This window comes from Gallus gallus, chromosome 1 (genome assembly GCF_016699485.2).
Source record: "Gallus gallus isolate bGalGal1 chromosome 1, bGalGal1.mat.broiler.GRCg7b, whole genome shotgun sequence".
NCBI lineage: Eukaryota > Metazoa > Chordata > Aves > Galliformes > Phasianidae > Gallus > Gallus gallus.
The window spans coordinates 176,044,390-176,062,906 of NC_052532.1; the positions used below are offsets into that span (position 1 = coordinate 176,044,390).

At 41.0% G+C, this 18,517-nt stretch overlaps 1 protein-coding gene across 9 annotated transcripts in view; it reads left to right on the forward strand.

Moving 5' to 3' along the window:
* Positions 1-17,769, forward strand: part of LOC101749023 (ligand of Numb protein X 2) — a 58,416-nt gene extending 40,647 nt beyond the window's left edge. For all 9 annotated transcript variants that reach the window (XM_040703957.2, XM_046909942.1, XM_040703966.2 and 6 more), the window contains 7 exons: positions 1,367-1,566; positions 4,889-5,278; positions 7,339-7,485; positions 9,096-9,273; positions 10,824-11,055; positions 12,987-13,145; positions 15,311-17,769. In XM_040703957.2, the coding sequence (XP_040559891.1) occupies positions 1,367-1,566; positions 4,889-5,278; positions 7,339-7,485; positions 9,096-9,273; positions 10,824-11,055; positions 12,987-13,145; positions 15,311-15,446 (1,442 nt within the window). In that variant the 3' untranslated portion in view covers positions 15,447-17,769. The remainder of the gene's footprint in view (positions 1-1,366; positions 1,567-4,888; positions 5,279-7,338; positions 7,486-9,095; positions 9,274-10,823; positions 11,056-12,986; positions 13,146-15,310) is intronic.
* Positions 17,770-18,517: the final 748 nt, after the last annotated feature.

Consider the following 18,517-nt stretch of genomic DNA (forward strand, 5'->3'; position numbering starts at 1 on the left):
GGTAGGTTCTGGTTATGGGCAAGTGTGCAGCTGCGCTAGAATAGCAGTTAGGAAGGAAAGAAATATGTATGTGTATGTGTGCTGGATATCACAGTGCTGTATGCTACACCAACACCCATACATTAGAATCACAGAATCTTTAAGGGTAGAAAAGACCTCTCAGATCATCGAGTCCAACCATCAGCCCATCCCCACCATGCCCATTAACCACATCCCTAAGTACCACATCTATGCAGTTCTTGAGCACTTCTACATACAGTGACTCCACGCCTCCCTGGGCAGCCTGTTCCAATGCTTGACCACTCTTTTGGACAAGAAATTTTTCAGAATATGCAAACTGAACCTCCCCTGGCAACTGAAGCTTCATTCCAATGCTCTGGGGAACTCTCCCTGTTCTGGATGCTGAAAACAGGAAAAACATGTGAGAAACAGGTGCAGTCCAATCCAGAGGCAACACTTATCACAGCCTATAGGGATGTGGCAGCTTTGCTGTATGGTCAGTCACTAGTGGAGGCTCATTATGTCCTGTGAGCAGACAGAGTAGAAATCTGGTCATAACGAAACTCTCTCACTAAGATAGTTCGTGTCAACCTAGTGGCAGTGAGGCCAAAGCCACGTGTTTTCTGTAAAATTGGAGCCGTTGTTATGTAAGATGAGATTTCTTCTCCCTTCTCCCTCGGGTCTCTTCTGGATGGGCAGGCTTCTTGCACACCAAGTGCTGCCCTGCTCAGCCCAGAAGGCAGCTGAGTAACTCCTGCATCCGCTTACTCTGAGTTAGCAGTAACACCTCTAGCATCTGGGATTTAAGAGAGGAAGCACTCAGCCTTACCACAGAGGAAGGCGGTCGTTTCCCCTTCCTTCCTCTGCGTATCTACCATCCCTTAGCATCCTCCTTTGTTGTCTCCATGCTTGCTTCAGAGATGGGCTCTTAGCACCCGTTAGCTCAATGGAAGCACATAATTTATGTAAGAGCAGCTAATGAAGAAGCACAGTGAAGATGTGCTGTGGACTGCAAACCCAAATGAATTTTTGCTGTCACCATCATCAAATGTGAATACACGTGATCAAATTGGAAATGTTTATTATAATAAAGGCCAGGAGCCAAAAGGTTCAGAATAGCATATTCAAAAAAACAGTTAACCTCAATTTCACGAAACACAGATGCTGCTAATTTACTATTGATTATTTCCAATGAGCTAGGTGTCCCAATAAATAGCAAAACTAATACTGCCACAGTTGTTTAGTTTGTGAAACCATTGTGTGCCATGCTCTATACAGCCCTCTAATAATTTGCTTTATTGAAAGTGGATGAGGTATAAAGGATATTAATCATTTTTCTTTCTTTCTTTTTTTAAATAATTGGCAGCAAATCAACAGCCACCTACCTTGCCTGAGGGAGAGATCACTACTATTGAAATTCATCGGTCCAATCCTTATATTGAATTAGGAATTAGCATAGTGGGTGGCAATGAAACGCCTTTGATCAACATTGTTATTCAGGAGGTTTATCGAGATGGGATCATTGCCAGAGATGGAAGACTTCTTGCTGGAGACCAAATACTTCAAGTATGGAATCTAATTACATATTCTGTTTGCTTACTTACTATTCAGTCATTGCAGAACTGCCTGCTAAATGAGATGGGAGATTTTCCTTCTCTGACTATGTTGTGTAAATGTTAGCTTTGCAATTATCAGTTAGAAAGCCAATTAATATTCAAAGCAGAGCCTGTTGTTCTAGCACTTTTGACTATGGTGCTTTGTGTGGTTCACAGGATCAGCCCCATAGAATTCGTTTTTCTCCTCATATCAATTTTTAAAACGTAAGCTTAGTTTTCTGATTTGAAGTGTTGTGGGGCTTGTTCTTTATCTCTACTTTATGTGTGCTTTCCTGAAAACCTAAAGGATGCTTTTGGCTATCAAGTTGGCAAAGTTTGTTCCATGTAGAAAGCAATTTGTATTTTCTTAGACTGACTTTGTCTAAGTTGTTATTTTAGTCTGATTTCAGTGCTGTCTTTGAACAGCCCCAGCAGCTGATCTGCATCTTTGGGTATTTGTAAAAAGATCAAATCAGTGGTATTCTTCACTGACAGGATTTGAAGCAAAGTGTCCTGAGTGGTTTTTTTCTTAACGTTTTCACAACTGCTTAAAATTTAGGTTGGTTATGATAGAATGTGTATTTTTGGTACAGTTTTAAGTAACGAGCCAAAGATGGTGTAAAAGGATCTAATTCTGTTGATTTTATCATAGGGGAATGAGCTAAATACAGTAATCTGTAGACGGAGTAATCTTTAGAAGAGTGACAGTAATTGAACTCCACATAAACAACACAGTCCTCCGCCTTTTTTCTATTCTTGAGTCATTCCACCTGAAACAAATGCATTTCCATCATCTGAAACCGACTTCACTAAAAATGCTCGCTTTTGATGTGATAGCCTAAGATCAGTCCAAAAACAGCATCAGCCCTTTTTGTTCCCCTTTCTTTTTAAATCTGGGAGGGAAAAGTAGCTTAAGCAGTGCAGTTAAACTTGGAATCAAATCACTTTGCACTTCAGAAAATAGAAGTCCCTTTTGAAAAACGTGTCTTTTTCCTCTTGTTGAGTGTTAGGAGAGTAGTTGGCCAAGAGTAATGTGAGGGTCTTCCAAAATGTTGCCTTTTTAGCAAGCAGTTGCAGGCACTGATTGAACGCTCCCCAATTTATTCCCATACAAGGGCTCTCATTGGTTGCAGAATAGGGACCTTACCACCGAAGCTTTGGAAATTCTTGCCATTTGGGCAGGTGTCAATTATAGTTTCCAAAGCCGTAAGTGGCAATAAGTTGACTATAAATAGGATTTATAAGCAGCAGTGTGTTCTCCCTATCAGCGTGCTGACACTGAGGCTGTCAGATGCTAAGGAGGCGTTCATCGGAGTCCTTTTGTCACGATGAGGACAAAGCGTGGGAGGTAAAAGCCAAAGTTTTTTGGAAGATACAGCATCTTCATAGCTTCACAGTTGCCTGGGCTGGTGCTGAGTTGTATTAAAATTACCAGGCTTGGTCTGTAGAAACTGTAATTAAGTACAGAGTTAGATGCAGTTCAGTACATGCTTCAGCCAGTCGTTTCTGAAAATGTCTTCAAAGACTTTCATGGGAGGTAAAGTGCTGAAATAAAGCCAGAACAGACTGCAAAGTGAAGCTTAGCATTTTACTCGTCCGGTCAAACAAGAAGTATTACCCTTTTAAGATCTAAGAGAGCAGCATTTAGTAACTGCTACATAAAAGTGCATGTTGTGTATGATATACAGGTAGGTGCCTAAAAGTGCTTTACAAATGGTCCCTTTTTGTGAAGGACTGTGACAGTAATTGACCTAAAATATGTTCTAATGAGAATCTGTTTCTACAAGGAAAACTAAGCCTGTTTTATTCTGAAATTGTGGACTGCTTTGTAGAAAGAAGGATTAAATTTTGTTGCATACATTCTTCTGTGCCCTTTGCGTGCTTCCATATTTTATACATCTACTTTAGCAAGCGACAGCTAAAAATAAAGCTAAATTTAATTTGAGGGCTCTGACAGATGAGCCCTGATGGATTTTGCTGGAGGCAGCTTTAGCTGTTCTTTCTTCAAGCTGTGCTTTCTCTCCCTCTGCTCAAGGTGACAACCTGTCTGGGGCAGCACTGGGCAGGATATGGCCAAATCGTTTGAGATTGGCCTCTTGACACCCACCCCTCAGCTCAGATGTGTGGTGGAAATGTGATGGTTGTTGTACAGAAATGTCTGAGTCCTTTCTCTGCCTAGCTTTTGGTTGGTGGCTTTCTTTTTGTTTGCTGTTGTTCGGCTGGGATTTTGGGCAGAGGCTGAGGGCAGATCGCTATGTGGGTATTTATTTTTTATAGTTTCGTATATTTTTTTGTATTTTGATAAATAGCTGGCATTAATTTTAAAATTTGATATGCTTTTTTTTTCCTAAAAAAAAAATATTTACTTCTACTAAAATCATGAGGACAGGGGCTCTTCCATCAGGGTACAACAGTGTGTGCCAAGGATGACATTTCAATGTTAACTTTCAACCCCTTCTTACAGAATGATACACATAGTGCTTTTGTGCTTGTTTTTGTGGTGGTCCTATTTTCAGCTAAATCTTATTGCACTATCCATTTTTACCTTGGCTGTAGTAGAAGAAATGACTGAATATAACTCATCTTTGTATCGGGGGGCCACATAACAAGCAATTATTGTGTGTAGGCGGGGAGGGCTTAGTCTTTTTTTCATTTACAACTGACTTTAAAGAACATAGGCTGCAAATCTGAAACCTCACTGAAGTCAGTGGAAAAACTAAGTTCATGCTACGGCTTCACTAAAGCCACCTTTTCTTTTGCCTTAGTGAAAAAATTTAAGCTTTCTGAATTTCAGTTCTTTTTTTAATTTTTCACATTGTGGAAGTGCTGCATATTATTAGCTGTTAGCTTTCCTCAGAGACTTCACTGTATTGTCTTTAGAGCTGTTGTTTCATAGATTTAAGTAATACCGGGCTAGCTGGTAGGCATTCGTGAAGTTCTTATTCTGGAGAACAAAACAGGAGAAGATCTGAGAAGTACAGGAGACCAGGAGAATAAAAATCCTGTAGCATGAGGATGGAGGGCGTTCACCTTCAGAGAGATGTCACCTTTGTGGGAAGTAGGTTTGTAGACTGGGCAGAGAAAGTGGGATGCAGAAAAGGATGGAAGGAAGAGAAAGAAAGCCCAGTACAGGCAGATAAGTAGGTTACTCCAGGTGGGTTTTCTTAAGCTTTGCAGCGAATGCAGTTCAGAATGGACTTTATGTTCGTAATTTCATTTCATTATGTTCATAATGAGTACTAGTTAAAGCGGTGAGACCACTATTCTGATTAGTGTTACTTACTTTTTGGCAGGTGAATAGCTTTGACATCAGCAACGTGTCCCATAACCACGCGCGAGCAGTGCTGTCACAGCCCTGCACGGTGCTGCACCTCACCGTGCTGCGGGAGCGGCGGTTTGGGAGCCGTACCCACGGCCACACTGACACCACCACCACCACCACCACCTCCTCCTCCTCACGGGACGACAGCTTCCAAGTCACTCTGCACAAACGTGACTCCAGTGAGCAGCTTGGCATCAAGCTGGTCCGCAGGACGGATGAGCCGGGAGTCTTCATTCTTGACCTCTTAGAAGGAGGGTTGGCTGCCCAGGATGGCCGGCTCTGCAGCAATGACCGAGTGCTCGCCATCAATGGGCACGACTTGAAGCACGGGACACCCGAGCTTGCTGCTCAGGTTATACAGGTAATTTGCATTCCTGAAGTCTTAGCTTGGCTCTGTGTCTTGGGTGAAGAATGGAGTAGTCTATCCCAGGTAGAACAGCTTGTGAGTAACACATTAAGTTTGCCTCAAGTTGCACCAGGGGAGGTTTAGGTTAGATATCAGGAAGAACTTCTATACAGGAAGGGTTGTTAAGCACTGGAATAGGCTGCCCAGGGAAGTGGTTGAGTTACCATCCCTGGATGTGTTTAAAAACCGTTTGGATGTGGTGCTCAGGGACATGATTTAGTGGAGATTTAGTTGTTAGAGTTAGGGTAGTATGGTTAGGTTGTGGTTCGACTCAGTTATCTTTAAGGTCTTTTCCAACCTGAGCAATTCTATGACTCTAAAAGCCTATGGCTGTGCAATTCACTGTGATTTGTATTCTGGAAATAATACAACAAGCCAGGGTCTGCTTTGGCATCTTGCAGATGAAGTTTGTCTTGGTAGAAGTGAAAAGTGGGTTAGTCTTCCCTAGCATGCAGCCTGAATGTTACACGGCTACTTATGTGGCCCATTGCTTAACAGAAAAAAAAAAAAGAAGATTGTTGTATTTCTGTGTGTACTGTAGGCTTAATTTCTTGTCTGAGTGAACTCTATAAAAGTGGACATTGATTTGCATTGATTTACTTGTACATGGTGTTGGTGGGCCAGAATGGGACAGCGAATTGCCAGACTTCATAGAAGCAACAGACAGCAGCTAGGAACAAAAAGTCAATCTTCCATTAACCTAGTGCACTAAAACTCATTTCCTGAGCATTAAGGAAGAGCTATTCTAGATGACTCGCTCTGCTCTGGACACAGATATTACCCAAAGCATGATGCAGTCAGCCACATGACCCCTACCTGTTCCTGCAGGAAAAACTTTACTGCACACCTTCCTCCTAATCTGTAAGGAAACAGCTGCAGCACGTGCTGCTTCCTTCTGATGGGATGTTGGCAAAAACTCTTCAGTTTCAGTAAAGTTGGGATAGATTAGTAGCAGGTTCTTGCAGTCTAGCACAGTTAGTTGCCTTTGTCTAACTTCAAGTTCCAACACCAAATGAGAACCACAGTTCAAATGAATAGAAAATATATGCTTCAGGTATCGTTTTAAGAGTTTCCATTGTAGCTAAAGGAAAATAACAATGATTTGGGGGTTTAATGCTGGTTTCTCAGTTTCTGGATATGGTAAAATGGTCAGAATTTTACAACAGGTAACTTTTATCTCTTGAGGTGTGTTTTTGCAGTAATGGAAAGAGTTGATATTTCGTTTAATATCTCATATCTGAGTCTCTTGGTACTCCCAGATCTCTAAGATTTAATGATCTGCTCATATATAACATCTTTCTCTGAAGTCTTTGAGAAACACAATGTTCAGAACTTCTGACAAAAATCTGCAGATCCCAGATCCATCGTGTGCACATTCCTTCTTTTATTGATAGGGCACAAATTCAATTCATGGAGGCTGCAAATGGAGTTTGTTTGTTTGTGTTTGAAGCTTCATAACTGTTACAATTGGAAAGATTAATGCAGTGGAAGGGCAATAGAGGAATGTAACAGCGAAGGGACCAGCACGGATAGAATAGTATTTCACAGGAAAAGTAAAGGGTCTCGCTTGTCTCTGAAGATATAGGGTTGCAGAAAGAACTCCACAAGTGGGGGATCTCCAACCAGAGATCCTTTCCTGGTATCAGTCAGTCCTTAAATGGGGTCTAAGAGAGGTGCAGCCAGTCTCCACCTCTTCTGGGTGCCTTCACCTGTGCTCCCAGGGCTGACCTGGTCATTTCCAATGTGGTCGATCAGTGGTTCAGACCGTGACTCAACAGTTCCCATACAGTAACACTGAATCAGTCCTTTTTGCAAAGGATGTCCGAGTGAAGTGGATGTAACATCATAAGTAAAGGAGTGCTAGTATTCCCTCTGTTCTAGGGGGAATTGCAGCAAGAATCAAGTAAGGGACTGAGAAGTTTGCAGCACGTTCAGGAGCTGAAAAACAAGTTCTGCTGTCTTCTTATTTCATCATGTATATCCTACAAACTTCTTTATTTTTATATATTTGACAGGCTAGTGGGGAGAGAGTGAATTTGATCATCTCTAGACCCATGAAGTCACAGACGGTCAGTATTATCCGAGACACGGGGACTCACAACAGCAACCCACACCAACACCAGTCCCAGCAGCTGTTTCACTGCAGACCCAACTCACATAAGGTTGGTGTCATTCAAGAGTGTTCTTGTTTCTGCCACTCTGCTGGTTGTGACCAGCAATGACAGGACACGCAGTGTTTACTCTCCAGCATATAAAGAGCTTGTTGGAGGATGTGTTCTCTCCTCAGTGAGCCAGCAGTGCTGACTGCAAGGCTACAGAATGGGAGAGAAAGGCAGAATGAAGAGACTTTCACAAAACTAGTGTCAGATTATCTGTAAGATTGTGGAAATAAAGCCTGTGCTTGAATTCTAACTACTTCCTCTTGTTGAAACAATGTGACTTCTTAATATTCAGATTTTGTGAAATAATTGTCCTGTTGACCATGCCAATCAAGCCACTTTTCCTCCTATCCAGTCTTTTAGCATCACTGTCTAATGTCACCCTTCTACTGGGAGGATTTACATGTGTTGGTACTATTTTCTTTTAAATGTTTAGTACTATCTAAATGTTTAGTACTATCTTTACTTCTCTCTCATTAATCTGTAGTTGGTGTAGAATTACTTTGTCTTAATACAAAGCTTATATAATTGTGTGGCACCTGCCAGTTAGTGCTAAAGCCTGAAGACTTAAGGAGGAGCTGTATTTAGAAGCTATGAGTTGTATATTATGTGATTAACATGAACATGCAAGGAGCAGACTCAAATCAGAAGAGATGTGTGGCGTTGAAAGTAGAGGAAAGCAGCACTTCCAATTTCTAAGAGAAAGCAGGGGAATAAAGAAGTGTTTGTATTTGGAAGAATCTTCCAGGTTATTTCTTCTGTTATTTTGGATTCTTTCCGAGCATCTTGTTCATTTAAGATGTTATTGCAGGTGCAATGATTTCAATGTATCACTAAATAAACCAAAGAGGAAAGTTTTGAGCAAGTGAAATAAACTTTGATTCATGTCTAAATCCTTAGATAGGGAAAACTAAATATACACTAAACTTTAGAATTCATGAGTTAGAGAATGAAATATTCCCTTCTTGCTCCATGTTTGGGTTATCATTATGGTTATTAGGGAATCTGCACAAAGCATCTATTAGCAGCCATATATAGCATTTATTGACTTTAGTTACTCTGTGCTCTGAGAGAGGCTACATACCAGATGTAAAAACAAGCATGACATATGAGGTTTTAAATGGCCTCTCTGTGTGACAGTGAAAACATGTGTTTTCATTTCTTATGGAGCTTCTTTGTAGTTGTGGGCCATGTTCTACTTACGAGTGAGGTAATGCTGATGTTCACCAAGACATCAAAAGATTTGCTTCTGTTTGGTTTCTTGACTTTTGGCCATGTGGTTTCATAGCACAGTCTTCAAATTCAGCCTGTTCCAGTGTAAGAGCAAAAAGAAACTTAAGTGAGATTTTCAAGATTGGCCTTTGTCAACTTTCTGTCTACACTTAAGCACCTACGTGAGTAGCTTTATTTATTTTTTTCTGACCTGGAGGAAATCCAACTAAAGCCAATCTGCAGTACAGACTTAGTCCTTTAAACCATTCTGTTAAACCACGAAGTGTAGCTTTGAGGTGTACTTAGTTGCGTTCTGTTTTGTTTTGGGGTTTTTTTGTGTGTGTGTATGTGTTGGGTTTTTTTTCAAAGCTTTGACTACATTGTTTATTCTTGTCAAACAGGACCTCTCCCAGTGTGTTACATGCCAAGAAAAGCACATTACTGTGAAAAAAGAGCCGCATGAATCTCTTGGGATGACGGTGGCGGGAGGCAGAGGCAGCAAAAGTGGCGAATTGCCCATTTTCGTGACAAGCGTACAGCCCCACGGGTGTTTGGCAAGAGATGGCAGGATTAAACGAGGTAGGGCTTGGCTTTCCTGGTGGCATGGATGACCTCCAGTTGTTTTTTGATGAGTACATTCACTGAAATCACGGGGTGTCATAAAGCCTGTTAACAAATGTAACAAAGCAATGATGGATGTTTGACTTTGTGTTTCAATAATGGAAATATAGTATTTAGTATCACATTTCCACCTTTTCTAGGAAAGGGATGTTTAGAGAATGATAGCAGGGGAAGTGGATGAGATCAGGAAATGTCTGGTTACATTCTTTACAGCTGACTGTAATCCCCTGAGCTGAGGGTCTCATGTGATGCTTTATACTGTAGTGCACACATCCTGTTTTTGTGTTCCATTTGGTGGGATGGGCTCCATTTCTGCTCGAGGAATCCTCACTGTAATATCTGAACAGCTCGCATGTTCCTGATGGCAGGTAACCCACGTGGAAATTACCCTCAAAGCTTCATCTGCAGTGACCATGGAATCTAAATGCTATCTTGTCCTTTGTCCAGCACAGCCTGGTTTTGCTGTTTTTCAGGTGTGCTACAGCACCCACCCCTGTTCCTCAGCTTTGCAGAGGGATACAGGGAATGTGGATACAAAGGTTAGACAGAGCATAGAAGAGCACAGTCCTTGCTGATTAGTAGTTAAGCATTGGTGATTAGAATATATTGTGCCACACATGAAACAAAGACTGTGTATGGGACCTTGGAAATTCACAATTCACAGAATCTCAGATTGTTTTAGGAACTAAATTTAGAAGGGGGGTAGAAGTTGGGGGGAGGTGGACGACTTCAGAAATTGGAATTGAAAAAGAACTGCATGGGAGCCTCCTTCTATGCTTATGAGATGGAGGAGATTTACACCCACATACCACAGTACACTCACGTGAAAAATACAACTGATGGAAGAATGACAATTATAGTTTTGTTACGTAATGATAAAGGAGCCACAGCAGCCACAGAAATGGCCTTAAGTTGTGCTGCACCTCAACTTTAGCTTTCCTTGGGAGGCAAAAATGTTTAAGAAATGAGTCTCATTCCGAATGTGGCTCAGGTGTTCACATGTTTGCTTTGGTTTTCCTGGCTTTCATCAGTAAGTGAGACATTGTGTGAAGGAGGAGACTCATACTGCTTGAACAGTAAATTACATTTTTGTTTTCACCCTGAGGCATTTTGATATTACTCTGAAATAAAATAAAAATTGTGGCAATTTTTTTACTGTCTTGGACTCTTTCCAGATTATTACCTTTGCACAGATGCTCATTTTTTCTTCTGATGGATTGGATTTTGCACCAGCCTTTCCAGTTGTTTTTGTATTCGTTTTTGTTCTCCTAAATTGCAAACTCAGAAAAGCCAAAACCTAAAGCACTCTGTGGAGCCTCACTTATATATACGATACAGCTGTGGTGCCTGAATTGTTGCTAATTGAGCTAATGTTGCTATTCACATTCCCGAGTTGTTTGTTCAGACTGTCTTGGCTCCAGAAAATGACAATATTAGGTGAAATCCTGGTCAGAGAGGTACTATAGGTCGTGACAGGCTGCTGTGTTCTTACTTGTGCCTCTAAACAGGTGATGTGTTGCTGAACATCAACGGCATCGATCTGACTAACCTCAGTCACAGTGAGGCAGTGGCCATGCTGAAAGCCAGCGCTGCCTCCTCGGTAGTTGCCCTGAAAGCACTGGAAGTCCAGATTGTAGAAGAACAACCTCAGGCCAATGAAGAACAATTGAGTACCATCAGTGAGAATGAATACGATGCCAGTTGGTCACCATCGTGGGTCATGTGGCTGGGACTCCCAAGGTACTGAATCAATACAGTAATTAGTTATCTGTTTTAAACTAATCTGGAGAGAAATACAAAAGCAGAGACATTACTAGCTGCAGCACATGTGTCCTTATTTCTGCCTGCCTAACCAGTTCAATTATACCCTGTGTGCATTGTTCTCATGATGAGGACCAAGAGCAGGAGCAGTGTTCTCTTAGGAAACTGGAAGGTGAAGAGACTCGGTTTATCCCTTCAAAAACAATAGTAACTACTCACATGGATTCTTCTCACTTAATAAAACTCATCTTTTCCATTGCTTAACCATATCGTAGTTTCCAGTAGAGTATCTAAATTCGGAGAGATAATTAATAACAACACAAAGTATTTATCCGTATGTCTTTGTGCTGGTTTACTACTTAAATTTACAAGGCCAAACATACAACTTTGGAATATTGGATCAGACTTTCCATCCTCATACTTCTAACACAAGTCTCTTCCACACAAGCCTGGAGTTACAAATCCTCATTTATTTCTTTTCAAGAGCCCATTGCCATCTCTGCCAAACACGAAAGCTCTTCCAGGTTTGCAGCTCCCTCCCTTGCCATTCCTAATCCGCAGTCTGCTTGACATCATCATGCTTCATTTTTATTGTTCTGTTTTTCAGTCTCTTGTGGCTTCATTCTGGCATTGCTCGCTATCAAGAAGAGCTCCCACTACAGTGAATAGTGTTGGTAACTTCAGGCAGCGTGCAGGCTAATTCCTCTCCCACTGATGGACTTTACTAAGCTCAGGCCTGTAGCTAAAGTAAAAACAACAAAAATAAACAAGCATACTGGTGGCAAAATATGTCTGAAGATAACAGATGTGTCTGAATATAACATAACTATGAGTTATCCAGTGTCAATAAGCTGCTTTCAGCTTTGGTAAATGTACTTACTTTCCATGCCTTAGTAGTGATTTATTCCTTAAATGCTATGGAAGGTGATGTGTTGCTCCTGTGTTACTCATTATGCTTCTGCTCTTTAAAAAAAACCTTGCATCATTATTGCCTGGAAGTTAATTTCTAGGGCTTTTTGTTTGTTTCTCTGCTTGTTTTAATTACAGTCACTATTTCACTGGCAAGAGTTAATTTTCATGAGGGAAGCTATTATGTATACCAGTGCAGTTAGTGGAGCATGATCTGGATTGTTTACCTGCCGTGTATCAAAATGGTTAATCATTTATATTTTCATTGCTGATGGTGAATCAGTTCAGAGGTGGAGAACATGATGTGTGAATGGGGGAATGGTCTTAAACTGAGACAGGGAAGGTTTAGGTTAGACATTAGGAGGAAGTTTTTCACACAGAAGATGGTGAAGCACTGGAACAGGTTGCCCACGGAGGTTTTGGATGCCCCATCCCTGGAGGCATTCAGGGCCAGACTGGATGTGGCTCTGGGCAGCCTGGTCTGGTGGTTGGTGACCCTGCACATAGCAGGGGGGTTGAAACTCGATGATCATTGCGGTCTTTTTCAACCCAGGCCATTCTATGATTCTATGAACTTCTAGATCTGAACTTAAAGTGGAAAAAGTCTAAACCAACTGGAGGTGGAAGAAACATGCACTGCATTTTTGACTTGCAAAATAGATAGGTTGGGTATACATTTTCCACCCACATTCTTGCCACCTGTGAAATCCCTATAATGCCATTTTAGTATTGTCAGTTTACAGTTAAGTAATTATTCTAGCTCTGCATTATTTCTTTTTAAACATATTTATGTCTGAAGAATGTGGAGTTGTTTTTGTAATCAGTTTGAACATTGCAAAATGACTCTGTCTGTGGGCAGCATACTAATCACCAGCCTTTCCCTTCTTCTCCCTGCTTGTTGCAGTGGTGATGTGAGAGAGCAGGTGTTGTGCCTAATATGAAAACACCTACATGTGGTACACACAGCTTTTCTCTTGCTGTCCTGTGCTTGCATTCCACAGCTGCCTGCATAGCTGCCATGATGTAGTGCTGCGGAGGAGCAATTTAGGAAGCTGGGGTTTCAGCATTGTCGGTGGCTATGAGGAGAACCACACAAACCAGCCTTTCTTCATTAAAACCATTGTCCTTGGAACTCCCGCGTACTTTGACGGAAGATTAAAGTAAGTTAAAACAGCAGTAATGGTAATCATCAATACTTGTAAATAAGCATATGTTAGTGCAACTAAAAGCTTAATGAACAATGGGGCAGCCCAGTAGCCTTATCCTTTCATAAAGCTTTCTGAAACCACTGCTGAAAACCCTGGTACTAAAGATGGATGCTGCTGCTTTAAGCACGAAAGTGGATGAAAAAGTCAGTGCCTCTGAAGAGATCATTAAGGAACAGTGCCCTGAGTTTTTGACTGGCAGGAAAGGCATGGATAAATGGGGTGAGTTCAGCGGAGTCCCCTAAGGTGGTAGACCCTTCTGGCCTTAAAGATTAAATGATTCTACTTACACTCTACATTTGAATGCAATTCCCAGATCTACTGTTCATATATGCATTAGCTTTATGTAGGGTTGTGTCAGAATTAGGACTTAAAATTCCTGTTAGAGAGTTTTTGTTCATAAACCGATTTATTTTTTGTAAAGAAGGAGTGAAAAATATGCTCTGTTCATATAATGTTCACAAATTAGGTGGCTTGAAGCTTTATGGCATGATTTTTACATGTAGATTTACTTACATGATAACTTAAGAAAAACATGTGCTTAAGCCTCGAGCTTTGCCAGTAATTGATTTTTTGGCTCAATGACTAAATAAATAAATGAAAAAAATAGTTTGGCTGAACACAAAATTACAGTTTTTTGGCCAACTATGAAACGGTTTGGATTAAACAGAAGATTTCAGTTCAATCCAAAGTAAATCGTTTCAGATTGGGGAATTAATGACTGGATGGAAATTTAAGCATCATTCTTACAAAGGGAAGAGTGCTTGTGGTCATGCTTACTCCTTGTAAGGAGTAGAAAAGATTCTCTTCTGTGATACTGAGATGTAGTAAGTACCCTTTGCTCACATCTATTCTCTTACTGAGTCTGTGGACTTAAAAATGGGCCTCTCCCATCAACAAGTGAGAGCTCCTTAGAACGTGCATAATGTATTATCATGGGACCACTCTTTTCGAGCTGTTCCGTTTGGTTTAAATTATCTGAATGTTTTGTTAGGCTAGAGAGAAAGTTGGAAAAAAACCCACACAGTCCAGTAGTTAAGACTGTTTTCTGCGTACAGTATGGTGTCTGGTATGACTTTATAGAAGATGAAATGGCTTCAGCAGTTGGGTCAGTGAGACCCAACTCAGTCAGTTGTAGCATTGTGGTTTGGTTGCTTTCTTGGGTGATGGGATACCTGGTTCAGGCAGAGAAGGACTTCTGAATACACATTAAACCAGTGCTGGCCACACTGCCTCCTCTTCCTTCATTCTGCCCTAGTGGGAAAGCCCAGGAGAGCACCTTTTTGCCATCCACCATGGTGCACCCAGTAGCTGGAGGGATTAGTTACAGGGAAAGTCCTGTTCAGTCTCCAGCATCACATTCCACTGCTCTGAGGGATCCCAAATAGACTCCAGTTGTAGAGAGGAGATACCAGCAAGATGGAACATAGGCAGTATAAAAAGAACATAGGTGCTTTTTTGAAATTTTACTTGAACTTGTAAAAATTGAAGCATAACCTTCAAGGACAGTTTTTTTCAAGGCCTCAAACAGCACCCTCCCAAATTTCTGTTCCTGTTTCAAAGCACAGAACTGCTACAGCTTCTCAGTTGAACCATCTAATATAGGACATCTTAAGTCACATGATGTTACATGTGACTTAAATGTGGTTACATTTGACAAAACTGTAAGCCATTGAAAACAAGGTTCTTGGTTGGAATGTGGTTGATAATGGTACATATCTTTACTTACACCTTCTACAGTAAAGACATGTTTGGTATAAATGTGTTAAAGTACATACAAAAATGCTGTGACATATACATGCTATCTTGTTATCTTGTCTTGAATCAAGTAGATCTTTCCAGCTCTCTCTTCTCACATTTCCATTTAGGTCAGCTCTTAATGCACAGCTATTTTGGCATTGGGGTTGAAATCCAGTGATCTGACAATTTCCCAGAGTAATGTCATTAGTAAAACAGACTAAAAATTGAACCCTTATGTTGTTTGTTTGGTTTTTTTTTTTTAGCTACAGTTCAAATGTGTTGGAAACGTGCCTCTCCAAAGATAAAGTGCTGTTTGCTGGTGTGTGACAGTTACAGCAGAGCAGCACTCCATCACCGGGTTTTCTTCTTGTCTTTTTTAGGTGTGGTGATATGATTGTTGCTGTAAATGGACTATCAACGGTTGGAATGAGCCATTCTGCACTTGTTCCCATGCTGAAGGAGCAGAGGAACAAAGTAACTTTAACCGTGATTTGCTGGCCTGGAAGCCTCATCTAGATTTATGAAATCATTTTGGTTCAAGCAGCTTCATTTTCTGGATAGTTGGCACAAAAATCTCCTTTATCTCTTTTTTTTTTTTTCCCCCTATTGATACAGCTGGTTATAAGCAGGGCCAAAACTGCTGTATTCACTTTCTTCTTGGCTCTTTTTTTTGTGGTCTTTTCAGACTCACTGTATGTATCCTTCCATCCTGAATACCTGAACTAGCCATTTCTGTTTGCTACATCCATTGCTGACACAAATGCAAACACACACATGGTCACACAGAAACTCCTACTGCGATACAGCTCACGCTGAGCCTTCCCAGTCAAGCAATAGTCCTACAGTCAGCAGAAGAACCCAGCTGTTGGTTGGGTTTCTCTGAACAGCCCTATGTTCCTGTGTATCATAAAAATGTAACAGCCACGTACCCATTCTTTGAGAAGAGGATGTGTGTCAGTAACACGGTGATGCATCTACCTGCTGCTGTGAATCAGAACCCATTTCCAAAGGTACACCCTTCCACTTTGCAAGCCTTTCCATGTTTGAGTCGGTATTTCAGGCTCCCTCAAGGAATCCATCTTACTCCTGAGAAATCATTGGGTCCCCATACTTTTCCTTTCAGGGCATCAGTGTTCACAGAAAAGTAGGACGAAAGCCTGATATTACTGGAATTTTTATAAAGTGCAATAATTGGACTCTTTGTTAGGAAACTTTAATATATTACAGAGTTTGTATCCTCTAACGAACAGAAATATGGAAGCAATTACTGTTGCAGTGCTGGCAAGAAGACACGAGCCCAAGGTCGCCTTTGAGTGAATGGCCTGCAGTGTTCGACTTTCCTTTACGAATGAATGTTTTGCTATGTCAGGGAATTTTGATGAACATTTTTACTAAGATCATTTGTACCGTTTATATTGTAGTTGTCGGCTCTCTTGCTCCATGTGTGGAAGCAGTGCTTTGACTCACACCTTGTAGATGGGAGAATCACTTACAGAGAAAAGCCCACCGTTAAGAAAACACACACGTGCTTTACAGGTGGGCAGGCAGGAAGGACGCCTCTTTTCACTCACCTCCAACTGGAGAGTAAGCTGCAAAGCTCACTCTTCCTCTGTCACCTCCTGACAAATGTGCAATGCCTTGATATGAATGCTGAAACAATTTGTCTTGCATTGCAGGATTTTTCTTTCCTTTAGAGAGCAGCTGCTATGAAGCTGTCGGTAAGATAAATGCTATTTATCTTGGATCGTATTTAGTATTTTTAAAAACAAACCTGTAACTTCCAGAACTTGCCTTTTCATGACATTTGCAGGCTAAGCACCACCCATTTATTTAAAACAAAGAAGAGTGGGGCACATAAAGCAATGTGCTGACTTGGAGCAAAACCTACTGGTTGTCAGTGTTCTGCATAGTTAAGAAACAGCTTCGTTTATAAACCAGGTTCACACCTGACCTGATTTTCTGAATGACCTCTGTATTGTATTATTCATTACCAGAGAATGTATTGGGGAATCATAGCATATATCAATTGTGAAGCATGAACTTTACTTTCACACTTAGCCATTGTAATATTGGGGCGTATTATCGCATGTCATTAATCCCAGTAGCTTCGTTTTAAAAAGAAATTAAAGTTCCTCTTTTGCAAAGGGAAATAAAAAAGAAGTAAAGATCTCATATGAACGAAATGGTTTTATTCCTCTCTGTGATGTATGATAACGGTTTCATTTCATAACACTAAAAGAATGTCCTGTACAGTATATTACTGTATTGAGAACTTCGTTTCTGATGCAAACACCAAACTTCTTTGCTACGTTGGCTGATATGAGAAGGAGTTTCCTCCCGTTCCAAAACGGTGTTTAATTGTATACTTGGCTCCTAATGCAGATTTTTTTTTTTGTAAAGTATGTCTTAGTGTAGACTTTAGGGAAGACTTTGACATATGTCCTGGATTTAACTTTTTTATTGTTATTTTCAGAGTAACACTTTTCATTCAAAACCCTGCAAAACTCAGATTTTTAGTATTTTTTTTTTCTTTTCTATCTATCTATATATATATATGTACCAAGAGCATGGGTTAGCTTAAGCAGTGCAGTTCTGTTTGTGTGCCGTAGCTTTTCATCAGAATGTTTAGCATTAAAGACTTCTCTCTGACTGAATTCCTTTCCTGGATCTGTTCTTCCCTTTCTCTCGTAGCTGCATAGTTGGGTTTGTTTCTCCGTGCCTTCTGTTTTAAATTATTTCGAGGGTTTTTTTGTTTTTTTTTTTTCAGATATTGCTATCTAATTGTATGGTATTAATGAAGGATGAATGGAAATAAAGTTCATTCTACTTATTGTAATAACTCCAAGTATCGTCTCACTCTTTGCAGAAGAAACGGGTGCCTAAATGCAGCTTGAGTTGGAGGACTTTTGTTTCTCATCTGACTTATCACAAACCACACGTTCGGCCAGCCTGGGCTACCTGTCAGCTCTTTAAGTAGTGATTCCAGCGTGGAGAAGTGTTCTGAAGGGAAGGTAATCTCTCTGCCCCGTGGTCCTTGACCACAAGCAGCGCTCCCTCGGTTGCCCTCCTGCCAGCTGGTGCTGATCAGCCTGAGGATGTTCCACAGCACAGATTTGATGCAAGGAGACAGTCTTGCTGGAAACGTCACATTTTTAGGATCCCGGGGCTGTAATTTGAGCCTCCTGGTAATCAGTTCCCATCTCCGTCTCCTGCAGGGAGCTGTGCTCTATCTTTAGACGTCTGCTAAGTCAGAATGAGTCTTAAAGCAATTTCTGGATGATTTGCCATAAAGTTTTTACTACTCATATTGCCCAGAGCCCAGATTCCTGTCCTCTGCAGTAGTTAGGGCTAAGAATAAATGAATCCCCTTAAAACAAGAAAAATGTTTATGTGCAAAAGCACACAATGCTGCAGTGTTTGCCAGTGGCTTCCTGGCTCTTGTGCTTCTGTAGTGGAAGGGTCGCACTATGAGGGCTCTGGTTTACAGGCAGATTAATGGTTTTGTTGTTGCAGCTGAACGTGCACAGAGCTGTTCTGTGGGGAGCTGGACTGAAGCATCTGTGTGCTATCTTCATGGGAGGAACGCC